The 22,965-nt window shown below is 38.0% G+C and overlaps 1 protein-coding gene across 2 annotated transcripts in view; it reads right to left on the reverse strand.

Annotated features, from left to right (window-relative positions):
• Positions 1-22,965, reverse strand: part of nfatc3a (nuclear factor of activated T cells 3a) — an 81,323-nt gene that overhangs the window by 32,572 nt on the left and 25,786 nt on the right. For both annotated transcript variants that reach the window (XM_079867865.1, XM_079867866.1), the window contains exons 2-3: positions 20,945-22,136; positions 14,005-14,167 (exon numbers count right to left, since the gene is read on the reverse strand). In XM_079867865.1, coding sequence (XP_079723991.1) covers positions 14,005-14,167; positions 20,945-22,136 — 1,355 coding nt within the window. The remainder of the gene's footprint in view (positions 1-14,004; positions 14,168-20,944; positions 22,137-22,965) is intronic.

Consider the following 22,965-nt stretch of genomic DNA (forward strand, 5'->3'; position numbering starts at 1 on the left):
AATGTGCCAGAACACACCTCGTTTTCAGACCACAAATGGGCTCAAATGCATTTGCTATTTAAACAACGTGGCGCAGGACGTGAAAATGATAACTGCGTCGGACTGAAACTAGCAAAAAACACTTGCATCACGCTTGGTGCTGCATTGCGCCGGGTGTAAGATAGGGCCCATCATATAAATATGCAACGGTTTTGAAATCTTACCCGTTTATTTGTTTATTATCTAATAAACTATTACAGTGAGTGAACAAAACAATTTTCTGTGTAAGAAGATGAACACAGCAACAACATTAGGGGCTTTTCACAAAGAATGCATTTTTCCATCTTGCATCTCATCATGGCACGGCATTCTAAAAACGTGGCGCTCAAGTTAAAAGTAGTTGAACTTTTAAAAAACAGTCTCTAGACCTTGTGCTATTTTCCCATTCCATGGCCTATGTCTAACTTCGTGTCAAGTTAAAGCGGTGTCGCAGATTTTGAGATATATTTTTTTATTAAATAACATTTGAAAACCTGTATAAACGGAACACCAAAGAACAATTAACTATTGAGCGGTGGTGACACGTTCATGAAACATGTAAGGGTGGCACTGCCAATAACGCACCTAAAAGCTGTCACAAAGAACCTGCAAAAGTCATGATTATGAATATGTCAAATATAGCAAGGAGACATTTCAATTGTTTATTAATAAACAAGTGTTTTCTGTGTCAGTGTCGGCTGCGCCTCCATGACCTGATTATACTGCCTTACTTCTTATTTATTAAATCCAGGCAATTGGTTGATGACACATTGATTAAAATTAAGATACAATTAATACAAAACGAAATTCACGTTAAAGAAAGGATTTCTACAAAACAAACTTAATGAAATAGTCAAAATCATGTCTGTCCACTCCATTTGTCTCCCGATATATTGCGCATCTTATGATCTTACTCATGCTTTTCACTTTTCATATAATCAACATAGATGAAATTAAAAAAAATACATTTTATTTAAACATAAATAAGAAACTAAATTGTTTTCTTTAATGACTAGGCTACAACACATAGGCCTATTAGCCTACAGTACAGAGAAATTTAATGTCGGAGCAGGATTTGAGCGAACGCCGTCTTACCGGTGAGTATGTGGGGGGAGAGGTACGATTTTCGAACAATCATCGAATATTATTTTGCTTGATATGCCAATCCTTAATATTTGGTGTTTTAAATGCCTGTTTGAGGTCTCTGTGAAAGTTTTAAAGCAGTCTTTTAGTGCCGCTTTCAGAGTGCTCACGTCCATAACGGAGAACTGTCACGCCCGTAACATTGTTTTTTCCTCATAAATGCGAACACGAAAAATAAAATAAAATGAATATTTTATGTTCTGTGGAGAGCCAACCCTTCTTCATCCGGTGGGTAGTATTACTTTTGGTTTGCGCAGTGTAATTCAAAGAATTACTAAAAAATATTTTGCCACCTAAAAGTTAAAGATTTTTTGTGTACACGCATGTGTATTTCCCTCATATTAAATATAAAACGCATGTGTAGACTAATATTTTTCTAATGTCTGGACTCCTTTATTAAGGGAGTATGGATAGATAAACAGACGTTTCAATATAGGCTATTGGTATTAAATGCATTTTCTGAGAATTTATATTTCAAGTTTTGACTGCAAATGTCACGTCCATAACGCTGGAACTGCCCAATAGTAATTTAAAGATGTGGTAGCATTGGATCTGGACGGGAAGGATAACTCTGGGAGTTCGAATTCTGCCTTCTCACACCGCGACACAGGTTCATGGATCTGGAGTGTCGCGATTTCGGTTTCATATCGCATATCGTTACAGCCGCCCTAATAATCATAGATGACGCGACAGGTTTTTATTTAAAAGAAAGAACGTAGCCTGCGTTTGTATGTAGGCCTAGGCAATTTATATTCATACTTACTAAAATATAATAAATATTATTTTATTGCATTTGTATTAGTTGTTTGAAGAGTAAAAAAAAATTCGGTCGGTCTTAATGCAAGTTTACAACCGGCAAGTCAGTCGGACTAAAAGGAAAAATAAAAAAATAATTGGGTCGGTCCTAAATTGACAGGGTCTGTTGGGTTACAGCAAACAAGAATATTTTTAAGGATGACCTTACTTCAAAATAGCGATGTAACCCCCTCGTTGCTGAGAAATATAATGTAGCGACTCAGTATCAAATCAATTTTATTACTAAAAGTTGCAGGGCAGCGTTGAATGTTTCTGTGTGTGCGCAGCAAGGTCAGAATTATCAGCTAATAAGAGTAAATTGACATACTCTGGTACACTTGAGGGAGCATCTGAGTGGTTTCCACAGTTGACAGGCTGTAGAAAATTCTGATGGAATCACATCCTCATGTTCTGATATCAAAGATACGTGAAGTGCAACTTGCATGAAGTTCAATTGCCATATTTTTTGTATATATATTTTATAGTTTTCACATGATTTGATATAATTTTATTGATTAGTTTGTTAAATACACATACTTTATATTTTTGATTATTGTATTATGTTTAATACAGTATCTTTTCAGTTTAAACCATAAACGCATGCTGTCCACTCAAGTGGACATCTGAAAATCTCTTTGAAAAATGTGCAAAAACAAAAACAAAAAATAAATTCAAATCTTGTTTTTCATGCCCTAGGAGCAATAAAAACACATAGGAAAAAAAAAATCCTGACTCAGGTTATCATAATTCATGCATGAAAGGGTTAATTAACAATACTAGATTTTAAAAAATTAGATGGCATGGCAGAACTATAGAAAAAAATGGTAGTAAAAGTAGACAATTTCTAAAAAAAATGTTGAATGAAACATTATTGGTCACTTTTCTTCATGAAACTTTTGCCTCGTCCTTCTCTTAAATGCTTTTCCATCAAGCAATGTTGTTTCTGTGAGTGCAGTGAACTCTGTGAGGTGAACAATCCCCGGCAGACAGAGACCTGCAGGCAATGGGAGATTCAGGAGCAGAGGCCATGTTTATGCTCCAAGACCTGAAAAAGGTGAAGAGCTCAACTGAAATGAACCATGACCCCGCCAACACCACATGCTTGTAAGATTTATTTCAGTGGTGAGAGTGAACCACCCGCGGTACCAGCTCCAAACCCAACTGGACAATTAATTTTCATTGTGTGTATGCAAAGAAAAACAAAACAAGCCTGTGTTGTTTGTGCGAATGTGCTTGAAACTGGCTTCCAGGTTTAATGAACTAACACTCCAATCAAAAATATATGATGGTCGGTAAAAATGTTTAATGTAATGAAAGAAGCATCTCATGCTCACAAAGGCTGCATTTATTTGACCAAAAATACAATAACAGTAATATTGTGAAACAATATACAATTTAAAATAATGGTTTTCTATTTGAATATATTTTAAATATACTGTACCCGCTCTCTAGTCTTGCACAGTGTGCAAGATAGATTTAAATAGTGCATCATCTCAATTAACTAAACCTTTTGCAGACTCTAGACATCAAAAAGTGAATTTTCTATTTAACGATGGTATGATATGATTTAAATCAACATGAAACCACATTCACAACTTATTTTACTTCCAAATTATGATTTATTTCTGATTGAGTAAAACAAAATATTCAATATTCAATACTCAAATAGGAACTGACTGATCCTGAAGAGTGGATGTTCCATAGCATAATGGAGCTAGTGATTTCATTTTGATTAAAAATTGTAAAGACAAACATTTCTGTTAGAAATAAAGTGCACTGATGAATCATGCACAATAGGACTGAGAACATGTATTATTAAAGTAAACAGTGTCAGTTTTGGTTTCATGTTTATTTTAAGTTTACCAAATTCATTAATTTTGATCTGGAATGCTATAAAAAGAAGTATCCCAAACCCCTAATGGTCAGTATGATGCATTATAATGTAAAATCACTTTACACTATGATATATCAGTCCATGAACATTTATGACTTTTGGAAATTCCATGAACATGTTGCAGCCTCAGCAAAGTTTCAGAGCGCTGCTTCAGTTTCAAGACATTTAGAGCAGCTACAAGGCGCCACATCCTCAAGGAGTTTCTGAAGGCCTGCGGCTCAGCCTCTGTTGCTGACTTCAGCACGACCCCAGCACTCTTTCTCTCTCTTGTTCTGTAATTTCCATTCAGAAGATATTGCCAACCACCCTCATTCCCTCCATTAAGTCAAAAATAATTACAGCTGATCTCCTTTTGTATTTGCCTGCAGTGTGTTTAATTGTGTTTATACACTATTGTTTAAAAGTTTGAGGTTGATAACATTTTTTTAAATGTTTTTGAAAAAAGTCTCTTATGCTCACCAGGGTACATTTAATCAATAAAAAATACAATTAAAACAGTATTATTGCAAATTATTATTACAATTTAACTGTTTTCTGTTTGAACATATTTTGAAATCATTTATAATTTTTAATAGTTTTTTGTAATTTATTCCTGTAATGTCAAAGCTGAATTTTCAGCATCATTACTCTAATCTTCAGTGTCACATGATCCTTCAGAAATCGTTCTAATATGCTGATTTGCTGCTCAAGAAACATTTCTTATTATCCATGTTGAAAACAGTTGTGCTGCTAAATGTTTTTGTGGAAACCCAATTGTTTTCTACTTTCTGAAGGTAGTGTACATGTGTTAAGAGTTTGTGGATCAACTGTGATTCACACTACAAGGAACGGGAAGTCATTTGCGTTTTGTACGACACCACTTTGTGAAGTGGCTACATTCATGCTCTATTCCCACTTTTTTTTTCTTCTTTTAATCCTGAAGAAAAGCTTAGAGAGAGAGAGAAAAAAAAACAAAAAAAAAAACAGGAAGGGACAACAGAAAACAAGCTTAAAAACCTGGAGTATTGAGTTGATGTGCCATCTCTCCAAACACAAGCAGCTACAGAAAACATCCTCTCATTCATCCTCAGGCCTGAAGAAATCCACAGTGTGTGTTAGTGTGAGATTTCACAAGACGACTGTCCCTGCACTGCTATAACCTCCCTTCCCTGACACTGGTTATATTAAACTGCTGACATTAAGAAAAGTCACATGTCCCATTGCTGAAATAAAGCTAGCGGGGGCAAAAATAGCCCCCCCTGGGTTGCCTTTCATATTGAGGACTAAATAAAGATGTCTCATTCTGACTGTTTCTCATTGCATTCCCAGGCTGAAACACAGAATCAGGTGGTCTTAAAAACAGCAGGAAGACACAGTCTAGCGTACCACGAAAGCACGTGCAGCGCATGTTTTGGTGTAGCACGTTTTGCGCTGTTGTACTTTTAGCTGTTGGCTGAATGTTTCATCATGCCTTAACTCCCTTCATACACCCTTTACACTTTGAACTTCCCTTAAAGTTTTATGTCTCATTCCCCTATTTCTCTTCAATCTCTATCTCCACTCCTCCCATTCTCCATCTCTCTATCTATCTTTCTCCTTCCTACCCGCTGCTGGCAAGTTGTTTCCCTGTGTTGCTCTGTGGTTGCTATGGTGAAGGCCAGCCGGTGCGTGTGTGTGCATGCACGAGTATGATTGAGTGTGTGTGTGTGTGTGTGTGTGTGTGTGTGTGTGTAAACCCGAGCCTAAGGGGGTGGGGAGGAGACTCAAGGTCACACAAAAACACTCTCACTCACAAACACACACACTGTGACCTCTTGCCCCAAAACGTGGATTAGCACTGACATACTCTCTGTGCTTACTGGACACAGTAAGAGTCTGTTCACCGATGCAGTGTTTACACAACATATGCCTCTGTGTGTGTGTGTGTGTGTGTGTGTGTGTGTGTGTGTGTGTGTGTGTGTGTGTGTGTGTGTGTGTGTGTGTGTGTGTGTGTGTGTGTGTGTGTGTGTGTGTGTGTGTGAGAGAGAGAGAGAGAGAGAGAGAGAGAGAGAGAGAGAGAGAGAGAGAGAGAGAGAGAGAGAGAGAGAGAGAGAGAGAGAGAGAGAGAGAGAGAGAGAGAGAGAGAGAGAGAGAGAGAGAGAGAGAGTAGGATAAATAGAGGTATACACGCAGAGAGCACTCAGACCCTGGGTAACCTGTTGTTTAAATAAGGTCAATACACATACTCTCTCCCTCTCCCACACACACACACACACACACACACACACACACACACACACACACACACACACACACACACACACACACACACACACACACACACACACACACACAGTATGTGTAAAAGGCTACACTAGGACTCCCACACAAACACATCAAGATATAAACATTTGTATAGAGTGAGTACAGCATTTACCATGGTGTGTACCTCTCTCACTCCCTCCGTTCGCACTGTGCTGTGTCCTATGCTTCACTCTTCAGTTCACATCAGATACAGCCTCAGGCTACTGTACAACAAAAGCACTGCACTCATGAGGGTATACAGACAACAGGGTTGCTCCCCAGGAAAAAAACAACACCACAAATGTCTCTGGTCAGCACAGAAAATCCCCCACCTTGAGATCTGAGTGTCACCAAGGTCAGCCATTTTGTTTTTCTGTTATCTGTTTTGTTATCTGATACTAAAGCTAATATCTTGGAAAAGAGTAATTGACAGACTATTCAGGATTAAATTGTTGTACCAGAGATATGATTTTAAGTTTGTAAAAACAAAGTAATAAATGTAAATCTAAACCACTTATAATGGATGTCTATACAGTGATTGTAAAGCAGTGGAATACATTTGTGTACAATTTTCACAAAGGATTTTTTTTTTTTTTTTACTTTTAGCAACTTTACTATTACTGACTTTTACTTGCCCTGCCGAAATTGCTAGAAATATTTATTTTTTCATTAACTAAAAAGTGTTCCTGTAGCTCAAACAGAAGAGTATGGTTTTTGCATGGGTTTGATTCCCAGATAATGCATGAACAAATGAAATGTATACCCTGAATGCAATATCTTAGTCACTTTGGATAAAAGTGTCTGCCAAATGCATAATTAAAATTTTATGTTTGATTTACTTTTTTTTCCCCTCCAAAAAAAAAAAAAAAAAAAAAGATTCACAAATAAGTTATTTAAAAAAAAACATGGTAAATGAAATTCATAAACAATTTAGGGCCCTGATAAACCCGGTTTCCATGATTTTCGCACAAGCAAAATTTCACCAACAGGAATTACATTGGTAACCCATAACCAGAACGGTGAAAAGTTCCCTGCTTAGTGCCTGACAGACTGATCATCCCTACAGGCTTGTAAGGGCAAAGTTAGAGCCACCTCTGCCTGTCAGGCATGAAGCAGGTAATTTTCTACAATGGGCATGTTCAGAATGGTACTCCCAACTCAAAAGCAACATTTAGACAAGTGCTCAACAAAAACATTGGCTTTGCATTTCTGCTTTTAACCTCTCCAGCACAACTGCCATTAGACATCTTCTTTGTGGTAATTGACAGCCTGCAACAGATGCTCTCAGTAGAGTTAGAATATTCCTTTACCATCATCCTTTTAAAAACACAAGGTAATTTATTTTTCATAAAGCTGATTTCCACCATCTGTGTTGATTCCACTTAGCCTTTTTTATCCACATAAAAGCTCTGGGTGAAAGGTGCAAGTGACTTTCTCTGAGAATAAAACACATGAACAGATCCTACGGCATATGTAAACTCTGCTGCCCTTTGTGAGCGTCTGTGTGTTTAACCAGTTCAATTGTAATCTTTCACTCACTCATACTTACATTTAAGAAAGTCTAATCCAGATGGGCTCAGAACTTCTATGTCTCCACCAACATGTGTGCTGATTTTGGTTAACAGCGAACCCAGCGAGACGCGAGCAAGGTTTGTAGTGCATTACACAGCATTCCTTGTAGATCTCTGAATGTGAATTAGCCCAGTGCAAACACTAGCAGTAAACACTGTCACTTTGTTTTGCTGGTGTTTGTCTGGCTACTGTACACTGCAATCCGCAGCCTTCTGTTATGGCAGCTTGACTTACACACAACTGATAGAAACACTCACACATGTTTCTCGATTTCACCAGAAATCATGTCTCTGATTTCTCACACAATAATTGGAGTGGTAAAGTATGTGTTTCTGGTTGTAACATTAGACTGCTCTTGCCCCTGTAAAGCTAATTTCAGGACCTTCTCTTAACCTTGTGACCTGTGTACGGTCTACCACCCACATAACTGGGGTCGTAGTACATGTTTACATGAGACCGAGAGCAGCTACAGAAGGACTGAATCGATAAAATCTATTACAATCGCTAATAAAAAATAATCGACAATGAATCCGGTTATCGATTAGTCACGTCTGCACGCTGTGCACGAAAACCATCCACCAGTCACTTACTGTAGCTTTATAGTAGTGAATAACACATTTCTTTGGACAAAACGCATATGTAAAATAGCGGAGGACACAGAGCGAGCTGCTGCAGGGAAAGGTGCCTGACCCAAGTTATCTGAAACATGAGAATGCTTTATATTAGGGGTGCCTTACCAGTGGCAAAATAGGCTTTCAGTAAAACTGGGCTGTCTATGCAGCAGGACTAGGATGCAGGACTTTTGCTGACAAATAAACATGAATTTCTCAGTCCAGAGAACTCAGAGAATGAGTATACATGGTTCATTTCATATTCTACCGTACCGACATTGTAACAATCCTGTAAAGGGGGTTGAAAATCGGCAGTTACAGTTGATGATGCGCTTCAAAAAAACCCATAAGCGTTTGCCACGTCTTGCCCTGTCGTACTTTGAGAAACGCATGTGCTGTTTAATGCTTTTGAGAAAATTTTTCCTCAGTACATAACTTACATTTTACTGTTATATCCTTATCTGTAAATTAAGTCTAAGTCCTGCGAGTATTTCCATTTTGCATATTCTGACAATAAGCGAGTCTCCGTTAAACTGTAGACTTCTCAATAACCAAGCGTCAGTGCGCGTATGTGCGTAAGCGACGGAGCGCAGTAGAACAGGAGTGCAATAATTCTGCCTAAAATATTTGTTGTAAAAAAAATTAAGTATAGATTTAAAATTCTACATGCAACACAAGTAATCATTTTTATAATAGCAGTAAAGGGATTGTTATTGGAATAACCTATTAGTGTAATATAATTACTGTGTTCAGATGATTTAAACTTTTATTAAGCTGTTTTTACAAGGTTTGCTCAGATCGATATCTGCACTATTTAACAACAATACTTTCAAATAGTCAATTTTCTGTGCAGATTAAAATAATCGTTAGTTGCAGCCCTAGCTGAACACTCATTAACATTCACTTACACATTTTAGTATTTATTTCTATACTATTATAGTATTTATTTAGCTTTTATTTTCAGATATATTTAGCTTTCTTTTTTCATGTTTTTTTTGTAATTTTGTTGTGCTTTTGTCAATTTTTTCGTTTTTGTTTTTTCTATTTCGCTTTAATTTCTTTTTCAGTTATATTTGCAAAGGCAACATTTCTAAATTCTAAGTTCTTCATCTAACATTTATATTTTATTTCAGCTTTTATAAACAAAAAACAATTTTTGTGAACAATTACAACACTGACTCTGTTCTTTTCAGGTAACAACACCACGTTCTTTTTTATTTTATTTTGTTTTTGTCTAGTATAATTCGATGTTCCAATTCCATTTTATTTTTGCATGGTTTCTGCATTAAAGGCATATGGAACAGCATTAATAACTACAACATTAGAAGAACAAGTATATTTTATGTAGCTCTTATTAGTGGCTATACTAGAGGCTGTTTGTTCGCCTATTAGTAATAGCCACCTTCTTTTTGGTTCATTAGTCAACAAATGCTCGGTAAACACAGCAAGTGTAAGTAGTCATTAGATCACATTTCAAGTTAATTTCAACATCGTTCCATTCACATACTATTTCATCTCAGATTTCATTATTGTTTTGATTTATTTCTGTAATAACTATTTTCTAACTATTTCTTTGCCTTCTCTGTCAAACGCCCAGATGCACACATAAAAACAAACAGACAGCGTCTGTGTTAGTTTACACCTGGCATACAGGTGTATGGGTCTGTCCTAACTGTCCTGACTAATTGGCAGCGCAAGTGCTGCTGACGGCAATATGGCTCAGTGAGTCTGTTCACCGTCTCTAAGATTCAGTCGCCGCAGAGAAGCTCACTCACGGGACAGATGGAGTCTGCGGTGTCACCTGCTGACGTCACAACAACAGATACTCCACAGTAGCAGCCTAAGACTCCAGCAGCGCATGCCCCAGAAAGCATCATGGGAAACATTATCGCAAACAGCTGTTCGCTGAAAGGTCTGAAGGTATGGGAGATTTTCCATGTGCAGATTTTCCCAAACAGAACCAAGGGGTTTCAAAACCACAATCAAACAGCATGTAAAAGAGTCAAAATAAACACAAACCAAAGACAAGTGTGAAAATACGATGTTAACACTTTGCAGTAAGGTTAAATTTGTTAACATTAGTTAATGCATTAGGTACCATTAACTAAACATTTTTTAAAGCAGTTTTTATAATTCAAGGTAAATGTTCATTTATACATGTACAATTGCTCATTTATAATTAACAACTTTTAATAACACATAAGTTATACAAAAACGTATTACTATATGTAGAAAAGAAAATTAATTTAGATTAATAAATGCTGTAAAACTATTGTTAATTAATACTTAAAGGTATAGCGGAGGATTTTCTTTTTCCGGGTGGATCATCAAGACTATTGGTCCTCCTAAGTGTCAATCATTCTGGTGATATGTTTACATAAGGCCGTCGTATGTGCTCGTGCGCACGATTCACACGATGGCGTGCGCTCAAAACACAGGTTGGGCTTCCCACTGATGTCTCAAGTCGCGAAGTTTCTTGACAGGTAGAGTTTGGCATGCTATTTGGAGAAATCCATTTAAAATCACTGCTAGTAAAAGTTAATGTAAGCTATGATTAGCTCGTGCATGCTCTCTCGTGCACACGTTTAATAGGCGTTCCCTCTCGGGAGCAGGTAGAGTGTTGCGCATGTGCATTTTTTCAAAAAGTGGAGAGGGCGGTTCTTTTCTAAAATTCGGGAAAATCCTCCGCTAAACCTTTAATACATTAACTAATATTAATCACCTGAAATTATTAAATAATCTAAACCCACCATTTTTATTACTTGATTGCTAAGATTTATCAAAATTACTGCAGATACATAGGCTGGTCAGCTGATCTTCCTATACGGATTGTTTGCAGTAGTTCTCGGAGAGTTTGTAAATGCATATCTGTATAGATGCCAATCACTTAAACATGTTAACCTTCTTCTGTTCAAGTATATCTGTTCAGAATATTATTACCCATAATAGCTTTATACATGTTAAGGCTTGCATCTGTCTACGAACGTAGTTTCCCTATTCATTTAATTCACCTTCTGTAAAAATATGATCAAATATCCTGAAAAAAAACAAACAAACAAACAGATATTTAGCCAGGTTTTCTAGCAGTTTTTCCCTGTGGGTGGATCAGTGTGTGTCTACCACTGAACAGACTTCAGTAATGTGAGGTAATTATGCATCCTCAGTCATAGTGTGAGGGGAAGTGGGGCTATGATGTTAAATAGTTAGTCATTAATACCCTGAAATAGTAAGTAAGGCACGCTCGCTCGCACAACACTGATTCTCATGTGCATACAGGTGGTTGATGTTTAAGCATGAAAGGCTGGAAGTGGGAAATAAATCTCAACAAACAAGACAAAAATCTGTTTTGATTTTGATTTGATTTCTCAGTTCATCACCCCTTTAACATAATTTGTTAAATTTTTACTGGCTCAATCATGAAAGCACATTTCTTCTCTACAAATGCAGAAGGAACATATATTTTCTGAAGGAAACATCTGCATACTAATTGTCATTAGTCTACTGAAATCGAAGTCCAAATTTTTGTTTATACAAACTTAACAATATAGTGAAACTATCTATTACTAATTTCTCTGAAATTAAATGAATTAAACTGTTAAACCCTGTACATTATGCATGGCCTTTTGAGTTTCTAAAAACCTTATTTGTATAGTGAACTGATTGTCATGTTCACTAAGCCAGTTTAAGATGGTTTGAGCTTATTTGATATGGTGCGTTATCCTGTTGGAAGTAGGTATCAGAAGATGGGTATGGTCACTGTGGTCATAAAGGGATGGACATGGTCAGCAACAATACTCAGGTAGGTTGTAACGTTTAAATTAAAGCTCAATTGGTACAAAGGAGCCCAAAGTGTGCCAAGAAAATACCATCCACACCATTACACTACCACCACCAGCCTGAACCGTTGATACAAGACATGATGGATGTTGTTTACTTTCATGTTGTTTACTCCAAATTCTGACCCTACAATCTGAAGGTCGCAGCAGAAATAGAGACTCATCAGACCAGGCAATGTTTTTCCAATCTTCTATTGCCCAATTTTGGTGAGTCTCTGTGAATTATAGTCTTAGTTTCCTTTTCTTAGCTAACAGGAGTAGCACCTGGTGTGATCTTCTGCAGCTGTAGCCCATCTGCTTCAAGGTTCGACGTGTTGTGCGTTCAGAGACACTATTCTGCAGACCTTGGTTTTAACGAGTGGTTATTTGAGAAACTGCTGCATTTCTATCAGCGTGAACCAGTCTGGCCGTTCTCCTCTGACCACTGGCAGTATCGCCTACAGAAATGCAGCTCACTGGATAGCCTACTTTCTCTTTTTCAGACCATTTTCTGTAAACCCTAGAGATGGTTGTGCGTGAAAATCCAAGTAGATCAGCAGTTTCTACAATACTCAGACCAGCCCATCTTGCACTAGCCATGCCATGCTCAAAGTGACTCACCTTTCGTCCCTATTCTGATGCTCAGTTTGAACTTCAGGTTTCAAGTAGTATACTCAATTACCACATTAACAATATAATTATGACTTCAAATAATTATAACTACTTCAAAGTAGTTTTATTTATATTTTACTAATTTATTATTCAATACTATCTTCAGGATAAAACTTTGGACACAAAAAAACTGCCATATCAACAACCCATACACACAAACTGACAACAAACAACACCAGAGAGATAGGAAATCCCCTAAAATTTTGTGCTTTGTTTTTGCATTTGACATCTACAAATTTCACGAGGCATAGTCCAGAAAAAGTACAAAGAAACAGCTCAAACTAACCAAGAGGAATTGGAACAAAGGGCATTGTAAAGGCAGCCCTGTAGTATAAAAGAGGGGAGATGTCTGATAATGAAAGATGATCATGCAGGTAACATAACGAAGGTCATAAACAAGGAATGACGGCCAATTAATGGCCCCCAAGACAGAGGTGTGACGTGGCAGAAATGCAGGTCTGTTATTGTGGTTGTTTAATGGACCATTCAATGCCAGAGTTTATGATTCAGGGGAAAGGACTTTTTTCCCTCACACATTCAATGATCTTGGTTCCTGAGTTGTATGTGCTTCATTAAGGCTACCACAAAAGAGGCCAGTGCCTCCAAGACCATAAAATATTTACCAACAATCTCTCTCTCTCTCTCTCTCTCTCTCTCTCTCTTCTCTCTCTCTGAGCTAAGCCTCAAGAGAGTGCCAGGTAAGTTTACCTATCCGTTCAGGAGTACCACATGATACAGCAGGTTACTAATTTGGCTTCATTTTACATAAATGATGCCATCACCTCTACTGAAGTACACTCCCACCGGTGAGCAGCTAGTACAAGTAGCACAAATGCAGTCAGTATTAAATAAAGTCTCTAATCAGACTGCTATACTGCTTGCTTAGATCTAACTGAAACCAACACAGTCCCGCACTAGCTGTTACCCAGTAAAAGGAATTTTATGACCAGTAATGAGGTTACTAGGCCACATAGAAGACACTTTCTGTGTGGTCTCGCTTCTCAAGTTCTGCTTCCTGTGAGGGAACGGATGGCATCATGCTCTGTTCCCACTTTTGTGGGCAGCGTAATGAGTTCTAAAAAAATCAAGGCTATAAGGCTTTGTATGAAAATCCAAAACCAAATTTAACCACTGGTGGTAATCAACAAACAAATGTATTCAACCAGGAAATATAGCCAGGGAAAATGACATCATCAGTAAAAGTCCTGTTGTGGAGACTCACCTTGACGATAGGGTGTCCCCCAGACGCGGCTTTGACAGCACCTCGGCTGCCTTCGGTCTCATAATGAGCTCTGTGATGAGCTTTGGGGTGAACCTCAATCTTTAGTTCATACTGCCCATACTGATTTGGCAAAGGCCAGTCCAGGGGAGGCAGGGATGATGCCCTGTACACAGACCAAGAGCAACATAAACAGAGCAGTTACACAATGCATAGTGATGGGTCATAGATATTGTAAAAAATTAAGACTTACAAAACAAGATTAATCATTGAGCAGCTATGCAACATTTTAGGATGCATCGATTTCATGTTCTTTTGCTTGTCACAACCACAGAAATTCAACAAATCTTATTTTTCCAGGGTTGGTGCTGGTGCCAGAAACGGTTCCCACTCCCCATGAAAAAGTGCTATGGAAGACTAGGCTATGTGATTCGGGAACAGAAAAACTGGCTTGGCACAGCTTGCATCTGATATATTTTACAATAAAATCGTTCAGCTGTGGTGTGCGTGTGCCACAATGTCTTTCACCATATGCCTGTCCACTGAGATACAGGACAAATTAGAAAGTTCTCAAAGAAAAACAAAAACAAAAAAGAGTGTTTGATCTTTTGAGCTGTGAATTGGATGTTAAAATATGGTTTTAAAATTAGGAATAAGACTTGTGATCAAAGACCATGATTACCTTTTGTAAGGGCAGGTTATATGCTAACACTCAGTAACATACAGTAGTAATGTCTTTTTTTTTTCTGTCGTTCAAAACACAGAAGAATATTTTGGAAACCAAACCAATAGTTCATTGACATAAATAAGACATTTCTAAAAATATCTTCTGTAATGTTCCACAGAAGAAAAAAGTAATATAGGGTTGGATCAAAATGAAGGTGAAAGAATGATGACCAAATTTTTATTTTTGGGTGAACTATCCATTTAAGGATATGCAAAACTATGTATTTTCTAAATCAACAAAAAATGTTTTAACTGATTTTGTTTTCACAGATATTTGTCTTAGTCTAGCTCTCTAACACATCCTCTTACTTTCCAGATCACCCCTCTCCTGTAATATGACATGTACATGCCCTGCTGTCATGGTAACGTGAGATGGATCGTCAGGGGAAATTTGAGAAGGCAGTGTGTGACGGTAGTGACCTAACGATAGTGGCCTAGTGGCCTGAGGAAACCAAACAGCTTTACTTGGTGAAAATGTACACTTGCCTTATACATGCACAACTGCGGTACACAAAAATAAACCAGGAAAAATAATGAATCTTTATCCTCAGTATACACATATGACAATAAACAGGAATATTAACTTACACATTTAAATATTACATATTAAACAACATATTTTAATATATAATACATATAAATGCCACATAGATACTTTCATTAGCATTGATGAGTGTTGACGAATCACTGAAACAGAATTTTGAATCGATTAACACTGAAGAAACAAACAGAATGATTTATGAAGTTTTGATTCATGAAGATTCGTCAATTGCAAAAATTGGAGTTAGTAAATTTGAAGTTTAAATCAAAGACACTATTCAAGCATGTCTTATTGTCTTTACACCAGGGGTTGGTAACCTATGGCACATGTGCCAACACTGGCACGTAGGGTAATCGCTGGCATGTGAGCAAAAACGAGAGAGGTTCATATGTCATTCAGATAAAATACCTCGTACTTGCATACAGATCTACATTTTGAGGTAATCACTCCTCATAGTAACACAGCTTGTTTTATTAAGGTAGGAGTTATAAATACTGTTAAAGTGTGAGAATTACACTGTGCAAGTCAATGAAAGCACGCAGCTCTAGGTCTCTAACAAACCATTAGCATGACCACTGCGCATCACGCGTACACAAGTTACTGACTGACAGCTTACAGCTTGTTCCGCTGTACAAAGTCAATGCTATACATTTCAGAGATATCCAAAACAAGTATACTGAGTCCTATTAAACATTCCACAAACATCAAAATGACTGTGATGGATGTGAAAACTCCATTCATGCACACCTGGTCACTTCATGCGTTTTCTCTGATCGGATAGCTATCCAATCGTGAAAAGATGTTAAATTTGCATATAGTGCAGGACTTGAAAATTAGATGCAGAGACACATTTATGCAGCCAAGTGTAAATGGAACCGTTTTAACAAAACGGATAGCTATCCGATCAGTTAAAAGCCATGAATGACCAGATGTAAATAGGCCCAAATAGGTTCTGCACTATTTCATTATGAATATTTAAAATATGTTTAATACATAAAAATGGCACTCCATGAAAAAAAGTTTGCCCACCCCTGCTTTACACTTTTCTGCACCACTACCGTTCAAAATGTTGGGGTCAATAAGTTATTTTTCCCCCTTTTTTGGGGGATAAAATTAATACTTTTATTCAGCATGGATCCATTAAATTGAGTGTTGTCAAAAATATAAATATTTCGATACATATGTTATCGATACGCAAATATCTTAAACGTTTCCAATACTAATTTTTTCAATCCTCATAACCTGGGTGGCGTTATAAACGCGTTAAGAAGAAATTATATAAAAAATATAACATATCTGGGTCTGTATTTAAGGTGTTTCTTGTGTTTGAACTTGTTTTGAGGATGGCACACTTGGCATTGCTCGAGGAGCTTGCTGCAAGTGCTATCAGGCGAGAGCGTGTCTTGTGGAAAGGATGTGCGTAAAGCCCTTATATAACCATGGTGTGGGTGTGTTTTATGTAAATTACAAACCTCGGGCACGTAGTCACTCTTTTAGAATACTCCAAATTAACATTCGAACGAGGTTAAGAACAAATCCATGTGCGTACGCAAGTGTTGTGAATTAGGTGGGAATTTTTTGTGAGAAGTTCCTGTGCGAATAAATACAAATAATCTATGCAATTATTAGTGAATGAGACCCATTGTCCATTTATACATTGGCCAGTCCAAAGAGTGGGCAGGTGTGTGTCTTCATCTGAAAGTAAGTTATGTTTAGCTGGCTGTCCTAAACTAGACCCACAATAGACTAAAGCTCAATGCTGTGCCAACTTCATCAACTCTGCCATAGCACTCCCATCTGTTAAACCAGTCAAGCTTCTAGATCTTTCTATTGCTGCTGACTGATAGAGCAGTCAGCACACACACACACACACACACACACACACACACACACACACACACACACACACACACACACACACACACACACACACACACACACACACACACACACACACACACACACACACACACACACACACACACACACACACACACACACACACACACACACACACACACACAGGTCCAATGGCAGACAGCAGAGCTCTGAGCTCATATAACAGGGATCAAGTATCATGTCTCTTTTGTATAAAGGTACCGCCATAAAGATGTTAGTCAACACTGCTCCTACATGTTGCTTTGCTGAACGTTTCTTGACATGTTTGTGAGAAAGAGGTTGTGTGACTGTGTGCTTTTTCATATGTGACTGTTTTGCTGTACGTGGAACCAAGTGTGTTTACTATACATTGTGGATTATTAATGAAGGGGCCTGACTGAGTTAAAAAGTGTGTTGTGTTGGTGCGGTCGATAACAGAATGACTGTGGGTAGAGACACATTTGTGATCCACAGCCACACGCTCTCTTTACTGATTTATGGTGACAGAGGCCAGGGCACACACATAGGCGTCTACATCTGACTAGCACACACACATACACACAACCATTATCTGATGCTCTGATATGGATAGCAGACACAATTATAACTCTTGGTGTTCATTGGCTCACTCAACTACCTCATGCTACTTCAAATGTATCTTAGCCCTCTGGTGTAGCTCTTTAATTTTTTATATATATATATATATAAACATTTCGGATTTTTAAAAATAGCTACTTCAACGGAATGGTACGAAGCTCGGTGACTTTTGTGGCAGTCGCTATGGGACTGGGAAAGAAAAAAAAAGTACACTTGATTCGAAAAAGCTAAATGGTTGTAAAAAATAGTCATACTTGTGTTATTAATGGGAAACAGAAAATTATGAAAAAAAAAGGGGTAAAGGGGTACAATCTACAAATCAGCCACGAATGCCAAAAAAAAAGTACAGGGGAGTGAAGTGAAGGGGTGACACTCTAAAATATCAAGAGTGCAAAATAGACTCACTCCACCCACCCCAACCCCAAATGAACTGGTGTGACTGTAACACAAAGCAAGTTTTTGCAAATGTGTGAAATAAAATCAATAATTTAGCCACAATGCAGTAAAAAAAAAAACTAAAAAATAGACAGCAATTAAGGGGTTACACTCGAAAACATCAAGAGTACAAAACACACACACTCCCTTACACACACGTACACAATCTCTGATAAAGACTTCCTTTTTGATTGGTTAAATTTTTATTGAATTTTGATGTTATATGAAACAAAATCTCTTTCTCTGTGTTCTGGTTTAACTGTGAAAAAATTAATGGAAAAACTGACACTTCAAATCAACATTTCAAACAAAAAATATCTAAACCTTGACAAAAAGTAGTATTTGAGAAATGTCTAAATATATAGCAAAATCCTCAACCTAATAAAAGTAAGTCTAAAACAACTATAGAATGTACAAGCACCTTTATACATAGCTAGGCTATATAGGAATCTATAGGATTTTTTTCTTTTTTTACTACCACCAAATGACACTAATCTGCCTTCAAAAATTGGATTTTAAAGGTCTTGTCTCTATTTCAACATGAAAAAAATAAATATATTTTTAAATAATTTTGTATTATTTACAATGGGAAAAAACTGTCCATAATTGTTGCATACATATTAATTATTAACAAAATTCTCTTAAAATATAAAATAAAAAAAGGAAAATATTATTGAACAAACCTATATTATATTGATTTTACTGAAAATAAAAAAAAAGTTATATTTCAGCAGTTCGGCCACTTTCGAACGTGAACACCACAAGCGTGACTCCCAAATGAACAACACCAGAGGGTTAGCTCTGTTCTAAATGTGGTGCGCTACCTACCTAGAAATTATTGGAAGGCATCACTGACATGCTTCTGAAATAAAGGGATAATCATGCTGCCTTCTAAGATTGTTTTTGGCCAAATTAGAAAGCAGCATCACATATGTTCTCCACGTTTAAAGAGATCATTTACTCATCCTCATGTCATTCTGACTTTCTACTGTGGAACATAAAAGATGATATACTGAAGAATGTCTTAATGTTCTTTTGTCCTAAAAACAACTGTAGCTCTATTTAAAATTTAAATTAAAATCTTAATATTTAAGATTTTTGTGCTTATAATATTGCATTTTTATCTTAGCAACAAGCTAAACTCTGTTGGAGTAAGGATGCACAATATAAAAGGTACAATACCAGTTATCAGCTGATATTAAAAATACTTTAATTAGGGCTGAAGGAAAAATAACAAGTTGGTTTCTGAGATTAATATTTGCTGTTTAACATCCATATTTTCACTCCCTGAAGTAAATGCTAAAGTCAGGAATCATAAATACAAAAATGTTGAATCATAAGTACAAAACACACTATGTTGTTGTGGAAACAACATAAAGACAGTATTTAAAATATCTGACTTTAGCATTTTCATAAAAGAAAAATTAATCGTTATTAATTTTTCTTTTAGTTCATATAAATTTATCAGTATCGAAATCCCCCATATTTTTACATTTAGATTTCCTTTGCCATCATCAAACACTCACTTAGTTAAAGGAATACTCCACCGTCTTTTCATATTAAACTATGTTATTCCCTTAACTAAGACGAGTTGATACATACCTCTCTCGTCTCAGTGCGTGCACTCAATCGCTCTGGCGGGCGCCGAAACTTTGTTCACTCAGTTCATTCAATATGGGCCAAGCAGAGAAGCTACTAAACACCTCCACGTTTTCCCTATTTAAACACAGTTACTCGCGTAGTGTAACTCGACTTAGGACGGTGACACAAAACAAAACGTTGCGCTTTTCTAAGCGTGTAAAATGGATAACTATATTGTATGGCGGAATACCATAGCAAGTGCTTGTAAGCACTTCGTCTTGGCGGAGTAATATCTTCACCAGAGGGAGCGGGGGCCGGTGAGAGGATTTTTCACGAGTGAAGATATTACTCTGCCAAGTCGAAGTGCTCATAAGCACTTGCTATGGTATTCCGCCATACAATATAGTTATCCATTTTACACTCTTAGAAAAGCGCAACGTTTTGTTTTGTGTCACCGTCCTAGGTCGAGTTACACTACGCGAGTAACTGTGTTTAAATAGGGAAAACGTGGAGGTGTTTAGTAGCTTCTCTGCTTGGCCCGTATTGAATGAACTGAGTGAACAAAGTTTCGCCGCGCGCCAGAGCGATTGAGTGCACGCACTGAGACGAGAGAGGTATGTATCAACTCGTCTTAGTTAAGGGAATAACATAGTTTAATATGAAAAGACGGTGGAGTATTCCTTTAATATTTAAAAACACTGTTAATCAAATCTCATTATGATTATCCATACTTATTGTATTTTATAAAGTTGTGATGCCTTAAATGACTTTTGCTTAACATTTAAAATGACAGATTATTTTATTTTGTTTTATTTATTTAGACAAAATATAATAGGATTTTAATATCTGCTATTTATTGCTTATTAGACATAAGATAAAATAAAAATAATTATTGGTATCGTCCATATCTAACTGAAATTTGAGTCTCCTATGCGTGTAAGGAGCACTATTTGTGTGCTGCATGTGAGTGACCATTAAAATAAAGTTGCTGCCAAATCAGTCACATGATGTTCTTTGTCAGTTTAGATGCTGCCCTAGAAGGCCACTGACAATGTAGCATACAGCTCTCTAAGTTTTGAGAAAAGAGCTAATGTCTACACACATGAACACCTGTAAGAAAGAAGCACTGAACTCTATAATGGTTACTCTTACTTGCATCTCTTCAAAGCAGAGGAGGGGGTTTACCTGAAAATAGGTGTGTGTCCTGGTTTGGGTTTGTTCCATGTGAAGTGAGATGGGACAGAAAGAAACTGCTCTCCAGATCCATCCTTCTTTAATCCATGCATGGCATCCTCACCAGGTGAGTCAAGCAAAGGAGATACATTCCCAGAATCATCCATGCTCATATCGCCCTTCCCTGTCTGGATTGCTGCTGTACAGTCCTGGGAGGTCTTCCTGGTCTTGGAGGGGATGTCAGCCTCAGAGGGACAACACTGGAAAGGAGACATACCCATGGATGGGCTTCCTATCCAGGTGTCTTCGGTCACGCTGCCCCTGGGCGAGGGGCCGGGAGTGGCAGTCGGGGAGTGATGGGGTGATAAAGAGCCCAGGCAGCATATATCAGCACTGGAGTGGCGTCTCTTCCCACAGGGCGATGTCGGGCGCGAAGAGGGCCGTGAAGGTGAACGTGGGCTCAGCCAGTTCTCATCTGTGACGCTGGTACGGGGCGAGTGACAGGGCGACTGGCGGGGCGAGAGAGAATGGCCGTGTGAGTGAGAAAGGGAGTGAGTGAAGGCCTGGTGATGATGATGATGATGCTGCTGCTGCTGCTGCTGTTGCCATACTTCCTCCTGTGGTCCAGCCTGTGGAGAGCAGCCAGGCGAAGTGAGCGGTGAGCCCAGGGTAAAACGCGCCGCTGCTTCATTTAGTTCCGAATCCACATCATCGTACACATGTGAGATGGATTCGCAGGACGATGCGTCTGAGAACCAGCTTCGTGAGGAAAGGCTGCTACATGGACTCGGGCTCAGGGACGAATCTCGATACGAGTGATCTAGAGGCAGGTATAGGTGGTCTCGAGACAGAGGTCTGTCGTGGTAGTCTCCATCCGGACCCTTTGCTCTCATCTCATCGTCGCTGGCCTCCATCTCCTGCTGGCAGCTTGGGGAAATGGAGGTGATCTGGATGCTGGGACATTCAAAGGCCTTTGGTGGGCCGTTCCCTCCTCCACCCATCCCTGTGGGCGTGTATTTAGAGTCCTGATGCTCATAGCCTTGCTCATAGGTCTTTTGGTGGGCCTGCAGGGAGGGGGAGGTGGCAATGAGTTGGGCTGGGGGCGGGCCTCCATGCCGCTGGAGACCGTGTGATTGGTTCACCAGTAAAGGAGGTTGGCCAACATTCAGGATGTAAAATGAGGTGTTATCATCCGTTTCTAGATCTAAAAATAAAACAAAAACATCACAAATCAAAAACAATACATGACGTCAATGCAACAGTTTTTTACAGACTGTGGAAAAAGCAACATGCCCAGAGAAGCTGCAGTTGCAAAAACTACGACTTGGTGGTGCTCACAAAAAGCAGAGGAAGAGTCTGGAACCGGCTTGTTTGTCTTTGTACTCTTGTATTTGCCATTGCTTCATCAACACCATAATGAATACAAAAATCTGAACAGCTGTTAAAAACATGTAAATACAGTTTGACTAACTTCCTTTCTTCTTCACGACAAGCGGGTGTCAGAAACATAAAGCTGTGCACTGCTGCCCTAAAGGGCTGTATTTTTGCTTTTCTATATGTGCTACCTACTGTCAGAGAGTGAATTTGCATTGTCTTTCAGTCCATCTGCAAAAATGTTTTTGTCGCATAAGTCTAAACAGACAGATCGCATGCAAAAATCAAAACCAAATTTTTGTGCAGAACATTTGAGTTGCAGTGAACAGGCCTTTAATGTGCCATATACTTAACTGTCGCATACATACAGACATACATAAATATAATAAAAGATTAAATGCAAAATATTAAATATTAAAAAGTAAAAGGCTTATATGTACACAAGAGGTGGGCGATATGATTGCCGACCAGTATAAAATTGTCATTTCTATCACAGTTAAGGTAGTTTTCCTGCACCCCTTTTTAGTGGCAATGCAGTGATAGAGAAACCCCCCCCCCCCCACAACCAACATTTTTATAAATAACCCATTTCCATATTGCACAATACACAATCACTAGAGTGAGTAAACAAAAGAGATAGCAAACATTTCGGGTGATGC

Source organism: Squalius cephalus (genome assembly GCF_949319135.1).
Source record: "Squalius cephalus genome assembly, chromosome: 3".
Classification (NCBI taxonomy): domain Eukaryota; kingdom Metazoa; phylum Chordata; class Actinopteri; order Cypriniformes; family Leuciscidae; genus Squalius; species Squalius cephalus.